The sequence below is a fragment of the Aythya marila genome (genome assembly GCF_965140915.1).
Source record: "Aythya marila genome assembly, chromosome: 14".
In the NCBI taxonomy this organism is placed as follows: domain Eukaryota; kingdom Metazoa; phylum Chordata; class Aves; order Anseriformes; family Anatidae; genus Aythya; species Aythya marila.
In genome coordinates, this window is record NC_139055.1 from 216066 (window position 1) to 224707 (window position 8642).

Consider the following 8642-nt stretch of genomic DNA (forward strand, 5'->3'; position numbering starts at 1 on the left):
TCCCTGAACCAGCCTGCCTCCCTTGCTCACCCTGTCAGCTCTAACCCCTGCTCCTCTCCATCCCCAGGACATCTATGAGAGCTTTGACATGCGACAGAGGCGAGCTTCCAGCCCCGGCTACATCGACTCTCCCACCTACAGCCGGCAGGGCATGTCCCCCACCATCCTGAGGTCCCCCCACCACTTCTACCGCTCAGGTGAGGATTTCGGCTGTGAGCCCAGGCTGGGCCATGTTCAGACCCCCAAACAGAGCAGGGGTCACACCCTGCTTCTCTCAGGGGACGTCAGTGGTCCATCCCCTGGCAAGCAGGCTGGGACAAGGACTCAGGAGTGGTGGGGTCCTTGGCAAGGAGAGGCCAAGGGGGCTCAGACCTGAGCTGGGGCTCATGCAGAACTGGCTGGGGGGGGGGGGGGTCCAAGTTCCAGGAAGGCCTAGAGGAGAGAAGCTCCCTCAGCTGCTCCCTCAGCTGTCTTGCTAGCAGCAGAGAACATGCACAGGGGTGCTTGTGCTGCAAGAGCTGCAAGGAAGGGCCCTGTGCATGCACACATGCACCCTCGAGAGCAGCAGGGAAGCAAGCAGAGAGTGGTGTGCCTGGTCTCCTGGCCTTGGGAGCCAGGGAGGAGCGGACGGGAGAAGCCGAGGTTGGTGTGTCCGGAGGTGCTGCCTCCCCATGCAGCCCCTGCACCGCACTACAAAGGTCCTGAGCTAACATCACCTACCGTGGGGCCCCCTCTGCAGCCTGCCTTCGTTCAGGGGTGCAGGAAATCCCCCCTCTGCTCTGGCACACCCCACCCTGGGCTACAGCCTGGCGCATGTCCCCGTCCCCACCGCCATGTGGGCCATGCCCCACTCGTCTGACACCACTGCCTTTAATGCCCATTTTCTTCTGCCTCTCATTCTCTCTCTCGGTCACTTATGGCTGCTTCTGCTCGGCACCGCATAGGCACAGAAAGCGGGCGCAGCTCCCCCTACTATAGCCAGTTAGATGTGAGGTCTTCTACTCCAACCTCATACCAAGCACCCAAGCATTTCCACATTCCAGGTAGGCTCCAGAGCCCCCGGGCCCCCTAGGGAAGCACCGTGTCTGTCGCATGCCCGCATGTGCCATCCCCTGTGTGTCGCATGCGTAGCTCCGCCGCCTGCCTAGAGCCAGCTGGCAGCAGGATCTCCTCCCAGCAGAGGCCATCCATAAACAGGACCTGCAGCTCAAACTCTCCCCCCTCTCCATCACCACCCAGGTGTCCTGGAGCCCCCTGGAGTCTGCCTGACCTCCTCAATGTCCCTCTTGTCCCCCCCTGCCTGACCTCCTGCCACTTGCACAACCAGATGATGCCCTGCGGAGCCTGCCCCCCCCGCCTCCCCCCAGGACCACAAGGCGGCGCGTGTCTGCCGGAGGCCTTTCCGTGCCCCCCCTTTACAGATGACTATTTTATACTCCCCCTAGGGCCCACTGCTCCCTCCCCCCAGACTCTTCTGGGCTTGCCAGCTGCCTGCTCTCCTTCTGCAGGGATTGCAGGGGGCCACCAGGTAAGGGCCACCACCCGCTCCCAGCCACACAGAGCCCACGGGGGGGGGGTGGGGGGGAAGGGGGCAGTGGGGGGAGAGGAGGAAGGGAAGCAGGCAGAGCCACCCAGCTGTCCTCCTGCATGGGCAAGGGAGCCGGAGGAGAGCCCCAGCCCAACCTGCCTAGCTTCAGGCCTCTCACTCTGCCCTGTCCCACCACCACAGCACGGGACGCCCGGCACACAGGTGACACTCCAGGCCACAAGGACACCTGCAGGCTCCCCACCATGGTCCCCTGCTCCTCTCCCGTACCCCCCATCCCCAGCAGGGCCCTGCCCTCCTGCAGGTCAGTTCTTTATGGATGGCCCCCTCCCCGCTCTGCCAGCTCAGCTGCCTGGCCCCTGGGCTCTCAGAGCGAGGCTGCAGCTCGCTTTCCCTCCCAGCTGGCTCTTTTCTCTCTCTGCTGTGGAAAGAGGCTTTGGCTGACTTTGCTGTGCCCCTGAGGCAGCTCACAGGTGGTTCTCTCAGGCGCTAGCGTCCCCCCCCTGTGCCATGAACCTGGTTCAGGCAGAGCCACGGTGCCTTGCTGCTGGCTGGCAGGGCCGGCGGTTCGAGCTGTGCCCCCTCCCGCAGTGCATGCTGACCAGGGGCGCTCGCTGCATGTCCCCCTGCCCACCGCTGCCTGCCCCAGCCCCGGCTGAGCTCCCGGCCCCAGTATGGAGCCGGCCTGGGTCCGGCCAGGCGCCTGGATCTGGAGGCAGCTGCGTGCTGGAAGCTGACGTGGGGCAGCATCTGCAGGGCTTCTATTCCACCCACTCTCCGCAAGCTCACACTGACCTCCCCGTCTGTCCTTCTTCCCTTTTTTCTTCCCTTCCTTCTTCCCCAGCAGCTGGCGAGAGCAACATCTACCGGAAACCCCCCATCTACAAGCGACACGGTCAGTGTGCACGCTGGTTGCAGGGCCTGCTCACCAGCCCGGGTCTCTGTTAGGGACATGGGGGGAGACATGGGCAGGAGAGGTGTTGGGGAGCTGGGCTGTGGGGCCAGTGTGCCTGCCTCCCCTCCAGAATCCCTTTAATTAGTTTTAGTGCAAGGAAAAGGCAGCTTTGGGATGTGTCCTTCATGGGAGGATGATAGCGGGGAGCCCAGGCTTGGTGGGTTATCGGGAGAGGGCAGGAGCAGGGCACAGGTGAGGGCTGGGCAGGAGACAGGAAGAGCCCCAGGAGGGGGGCTGAGGCAATGAGGGGTGGCAGAGGGGACGAGGGTGACCCCAGGAGTCAGAGCAGCCTCAGAAAAGGGATGAAGACAGGGCTTTACAGCTTCACATGGAGCCCTTGGATAAAATCCTGGATGGACACTGCAGGAAATGTGCCCGGGGGTGCTGGAGGGTGGGGAAGAGGCTTGGGGGGGGGCTGGCTTGCATTCCCCCCGCTTGCTTGCTGACTCAGTGGGGCAGCAGCAGCCTGCAGCAGTAACCGTGTCTCCTCTCTCTCTGTGGGCTCCCCTTCCCCACCTGCCCAAATCCCTACTGGCTGCCTGCACCCACTGCTGTAAGTAGCTGCCCACTGTGGGCTCCCCTGTGCCTGCTTGGGTGGTGGGGTGGCTCTGCCTGCACCTTCCTGCCTGGTGCCTGGCTCCTGTGGGACAGCCACCGAGCTGTGCGAGCAGGAGAGGGTCCCACACAGTCTGTCCTTTGTGCCCCTTCCCCTGCAAGTGTCCTGGCCCCGGGGGTTGAGCCCTTTCCCCAGCCGGAGCTGCTGGGACCACCCCTCTGCTGCTGCCACCTGCTCCAGTAGTAACTCCCTGGCTGCCCTCTCCCTGGTGGGACTGTGACCATTCCCACCGTCTGCCACTGCATCTATGTCTCCAGGAGGTGTCAGTAGTCTGAAAATGGATTATTTCCAACTCTGCCCTGGGCTGTCCCAAGCACAAATGGCTGGTGGCCACCAGGAAGAGGGGAGGGAAGAAGATCTGTGTTTGTCCCAGGGTGGATGTTTGCAGGTGCTGCCAGAGGGACTCGGTGTCCTCATTACAGCTCTCCCTGCTCCTTTTGCAGACGACATTCCTGCAGCCACCAAAAGCAAAACAAGTGAAGACATCGCACAGTCGTCCAAGTACAGCCCTGCCTACTCCCCAGACACCTACTACCACTCCGAGTCAGAGTACTGGTCCTTCCAAAGCTCTCCCAAAGGTAACAGCATCCCCCCCCCCCCCCCCAAGTGCTGTGGGAAAGGGAAACCCAACCCCCTACCCAACCCCCAAATCAGGCACCCCCAGGGAGGATATCTCCCTGGGCTGGACCTCAACCTGAAGATGGGTTTGAGCTGAGATACCCACCAGAGTGACCCCAAAATCCTAGCAGCCCTTGGGACCTGGCTGTCCTCATGCAGCTGGGGACTGCCTCCCGTCCCCACCTTTACCCATCTGACCCCCACATGTCTCCTTGCAGCCCCCCGGGCCCGGAGGTTCTCATCAGGAGGCGAGGAGGATGGGTACGAGCGGGGCATGCACAAGGTGAGCGATGTCCCTGGCCGCTGCCTGGCAGGGGATGGACTGGAGAGGTGGCAGCGAGCTCCACATCATCTCCTTTCTCTGTGGTCGGGGTGCCCTCTCCCATCTCTCCCCCCTCGGCCGCCTGCAATATGGGGCTGCAGGATTGGGGTGCACCCCATCTCAGCACCTTGTCCCCGGGAGGTGGCGTGCCAGCAGGCAGGGTGGGCTGCAGCAGGGATGGGAGCGGTGCCAGCGGCTTTCCCTGTGTGCCCAGATCCAGAGCGGCATCGGCAGGCTGATCCTGAGGGAGGAGATGAAGGCTCGCTCTAACTCCTACGTGGACCCCTGGACGCCCCCTCGCAGCTCTGCCAGCAGCAGAGAAGCCCTGCACACGGCTGGCTACGAGGGCTCCCTCAACGGCTGTAAGGAAATCTGTCTGTCTGCCCGTCCATCCCACCCAGGGGGGAAGGACATGGGAGTGGAGGGCCCTTGGAAATGAAAAAGCACAGCCATGGGGGGTTCTGAGCTGTCGTGGGCTCACTGTGTGCTGTTGGCACGGCTGGGACCTTCCGGCACCCAGAGCTGCTGCCGGTGTGGATGCCCCTGCCTGCTTTGTGCTCTCCTTCCTCATGGCATGGCTGCCCTCATGGAGCTGGGGCTGTGAGCAGGACTGGGGGGCGAGGTGGGGGGAGCTCTGTAGTGTGTGGTTCTCGCCCCCCTGACCCAGCTCTGCTCCCCTTGCAGCCCCCCAGATGCACTACCTGGCTGACAGTGGTGAGTGCATCCCTCGCCCCTCTGCGCCTCCTCCTCCCCAGGGGCCAGAGCTTGGAGCTCAGGGGCTGGAGGAGGTGTTGGCACCTGGGGAGGCATGGGGAGAGGAAGGAGCCCCCCTGGTTGTGCCAGGGCAGGGCTGGGAGAGCTGGGGACAGAGAAACTGGGAGAGAAGGAGGTTTGGAAGGGAGCTGTTGGGATGGAGGAGGAGGGAGGGCTGCTGGGGAGGGGAGTTCCAGAGTGAGGAAGCCGGGCTGGGAATGAGCTGGGGATAGAAAGGGGACAGAGCCAGGCGAGGCTGGCGCTGGGCAGGGATGGGGCAGTACTGGGAAGACAAATTGACTCTGAGCAGCTTGCCTGGGGAGGCAGGAGCATGTCTGTGCAGTGACTGAGGGGATGCATTGGGGAAGGGATGCATGGCACGGTTGTCCTATGCTGTGGGGCCAGCACCTGTGTTTTCCCTCATGCCCTATGGTGGTTCCCTTGCAGACCCCCTCATTTCTAAGTCGGCCTCCCTCCCTGCCTACAGGAGGAATGGGCTGCACAGGGTAAGTGTCTCCTGTTGCTCCCCCCCATACCCCACTACCACCTCTGCTCTGTGCCAACCCCAAATAATCCTTAGTGGGGCACTGCTGGAGAGGGAGGTCCAGCCCCAATTGTAGATCTCATCCCCGTCCTGCAGGTCATGTTGCTTTGCTCCTCTCCCGTAGGGACTGGGAGATCTGGTGCTGCCTCCCCGTGACCTGGGCTTGTCACTCCCTTGTCCATTCCCCTCCCTGTGCTTCAGTTTCCCCACTGCCAGGCGCAGGGATCGGGTCCTGCTTTGGGCAGGGCGGGTGCCATCCCCTCTGGGGACATGGGAGGTGCTGTGCTGGAGGGGGTCAGTCTGGAGGAGACCCTTCTCATCCCTCCCTCTCTCCACACCTCCCTCCCACAGCCTCCCAGCGCGGAGCTTTTCCACTACGACAGCACCAACGCCGTCAACTGGGGGATGCGAGGTAAGGTGCTGCAGGGCTGGGGATGGAAAAGGGGGGGACCCCATGGGTATGGGGCACCGGGGAGCTGCCCAGCCCACTGCGGGCAGCTCCAAAAAATAGGGTCTGGGCCAGAGGGGGGAGATGGGGAGGAGGGAGGGTGTCTCTGCAGCTCCAAGGGGGGATGCTCGCAGCAGAGGGGGCGTTGGCTAATGTCTCTTCCATCGTTTTCTGTCCCCACAGAGTACAAGGTACGATGGCCCTGCTCCAGGGAGTGACTGCCACCCAGAGGTGACACCCAGAGAAGTGCCCTTGCATCCCCAGACCCTGCTGGGGGAAGTTTTGCCATCTCGTTCCAACACCCTCCCTTCGTTCCCCTCAGTTCCTTACCCAACAGCTCCATCCTTGTACCATGGTACAATCCCTGTACTTTTTCCCCATCCTGGCAAGGTCTCCAGCCCTTTACTGAGCAGAAACGTCTCCGGGTGAGGAGCAGAGAGGGGTGGCCCTGCTGGCGCTCCCAGGCTCAGCTTGTCTCTGGGTCGCTCCTGCCGCTGCAGAGTGAACAGCAGACCTCCAGGTTGCCCTCCACAGCTACCGAGGTGGCCCAGGGTGGATTAGGGTCAACCTGAAAGCAAATCCCCCCTTCTGCCCTGTTCCCCTCAATCCCTGGGGGCAGCTGTGCCACCCAAGCCCTGCTAAATGTGGTGTGGCCGCACTGCTGTGCTCTTCTGGCTCCCGAGCTCTACCATGCCCTCTGTCCCCCTACAGATATACCCCTATGAGCTGCTCCTGGTGAAGACGAGGGGGAGGAACCAGCTGCCCAAAGATGTCGACAGGACTCGGTTAGAGGTGAGGCGAGCCTCTCCCACAGGGCACAATCTCATTGAGAGGTACCTGGTTACATGGGGGGTGTCCCCATAGCCTGTCCTCGTGGATGAGCAAGGAGTATCTCCACGGCACTCCAGCAGCACACAGGTGCTGCGGGACCCCATTGCACCCTGAAAGACCCCCCACGTGCCCTCCTGCCCCCCTGCAGCCCCTGTGGGTGCCGTCAGACTGGGGTAGGGGTCCTGGCCCCCTGCCCTGCCCCAGCAGCCCCTCTCTCTCCAGCGCCACCTCTCCCAGGAGGAGTTCTACCAGATCTTCGGCATGACCATCACTGAGTTTGACCGCCTGGCCCTCTGGAAGAGGAATGAGCTGAAGAAGCAGGCCCGGCTGTTTTAAAAGCAGTGCACTATAAATATATACATACCTATAAATATATACATAGAAAGATCTCTATATTGCAGCTCTGTATGATTCTCAGTACTGTACGTGGCAGAGGCGCCCTCTGCACCCCTGAGAGTGAATTGGAGTCTCACAGATAATGTTGTGCTCTTTGTCTCCTTTTCTTTTCGAGCCTTGTTTCTGTATTGAGCCTTGGGTTTTGTCAGGGGCTAATTTCACATGAGCCCCATGGTGCCTGTCGCTGCTGCCCCTCGTGGTGTGGGGCGATGCTCTGGGTGCATCTGCAGGGAGACAGGGTCCCACCAGGGGCAGCCGCGGGGGCACCGTCAGCCTTGCCATTTAGCCCCAGGAACAGAAATCCAGGCCATGGGACAGGGGATGAGGAGGACCCCTGGGGAGCAGGGTGCACCCCCACAGGTAAAAGTGCAGTCCCGAGTCCTGATGCTTCTCCTGCTGTTGCCTTGCCCTACGACCCTTGTAGTGCTACGGAGCCAGTTTCTCCTCCCAAAGTGCCGCAATGACAGCTTCTCAGGCTGTCCCCAAACTAAGCTCTTCTCGATTGAATAACCCGAAACACTTCCTGCCTCATGCAGCTTGTTGCTGCTCTTCGGGTTTGGCCAGGGTCAGGAGAGCAGGGAGCGGGCAAGCTTCAGGGCTTGGGGCTGCTGTGCTGCCCAGCGGGGGCCGGGGAATCAGCACCCATGGGTGTTTGGTTTTTCTTACCAATAGGGTTATTTACACACTAACACCTTTTCTGGTGTGGGTCCCCCTGCCACCAGTGGCAGCTCCAGGAGCTTTGTGCTGGTGGGGACGGGAGCTGGGAGGGAAAATTGTGCTGGTAATTGCTCCTGTCAGCGTTAGTGCAGCAGTAAGTGAACCTGTTGTATTTATGATTTCACCCCCGTAAACTGCAGCTCCCTAAATCAAGCTCGGCTGTCTGGGGCTGTGAGAAACTTCATCTCCAGCAGCACCTTCAGAGATAAAGCCTGGAGGAGCCAGTGCTTCTGTTAATTAATAATAATAACAACAACAACAACACATCAATGAGAGGCTTTTCATTTTCAAAGCATTTTATGGGCACTAACTAACTGTTCCTCGCCACTGCCTGCATGGCAAAGATGGGGAAACTGAGGCAGGGGCCACTGCTTCCTCTCAGAGCCAAGAGAGCTCCCCTGCCCTCTGGGGCAGAAGACAGTGGCAGGACCCTTGTGGGGTCCCATCACTGGGATGTGCCCCAGGGAGCCCCAGCCCTGGCAGCCAGCGGTGCCTGAACCCACGCTGCTGGTTTGGCTGCTCCACAAATCCCAGCCACAACCCAGCTGGGTTTGGTAGCTTCTGGGTGCCCCATGCCCTCACCACAGCCCCGGAGGTGACAAGTTTGTGGCTTGAGAGGAAAATGGAGCTCAGTCCAGGAGGGGGGACCTGGCTGGGTGGCTTCAGCTGCATGGGAGGGTGCATGGGACAAGTGGGGCCAGGCTGGCTGCAGCCGAGGCACGGGGGGCACAGGAGGAGCTGCCTCTGCTCTGCCCAGCCCTGCCAATGCCCCAAAAGGGGGGAAATCTGGAGCTGAATTGCTGAATTTGTGCACAACATGTTGGATACTGCTCTCCAGTGCTACCCAGGCATGTGTGGAACCTCCTCGTGTGTCCCTCAGGGCAGCCTGCTGTCCC

At 61.4% G+C, this 8642-nt stretch overlaps 1 protein-coding gene across 16 annotated transcripts in view; it reads left to right on the plus strand.

The window, feature by feature from the left end:
• ABLIM3 (actin binding LIM protein family member 3) overlaps window positions 1-7102 on the plus strand; it is a 42084-nt gene extending 34982 nt beyond the window's left edge. For 5 of the 16 annotated variants that reach the window (XR_014318495.1, XR_014318505.1, XR_014318506.1 and 2 more), the window contains 11 exons: window positions 68-197; window positions 945-1043; window positions 2391-2441; window positions 3561-3695; window positions 3954-4018; window positions 4272-4419; window positions 4742-4771; window positions 5258-5316; window positions 5706-5766; window positions 5986-6594; window positions 6856-6996. Coding sequence is in view for 2 of the 16 variants with exons in the window: in XM_082771980.1 (XP_082628106.1) it covers window positions 68-197; window positions 945-1043; window positions 2394-2441; window positions 3561-3695; window positions 3954-4018; window positions 4272-4419; window positions 4742-4771; window positions 5258-5316; window positions 5706-5771; window positions 6514-6594; window positions 6856-6969 (975 nt within the window). In the remaining 14 variants the exon portion in view is untranslated. Of the gene's footprint in view, window positions 1-67; window positions 198-944; window positions 1044-2390; window positions 2442-3560; window positions 3696-3953; window positions 4019-4271; window positions 4420-4741; window positions 4772-5257; window positions 5317-5705; window positions 5772-5985; window positions 6614-6855 lie in introns of those variants that run through there. The other 11 variants (XR_014318497.1, XR_014318498.1, XR_014318499.1 and 8 more) reach the window with 11 other exon arrangements.
• The last annotated feature ends 1540 nt before the right edge of the window (window positions 7103-8642 follow it).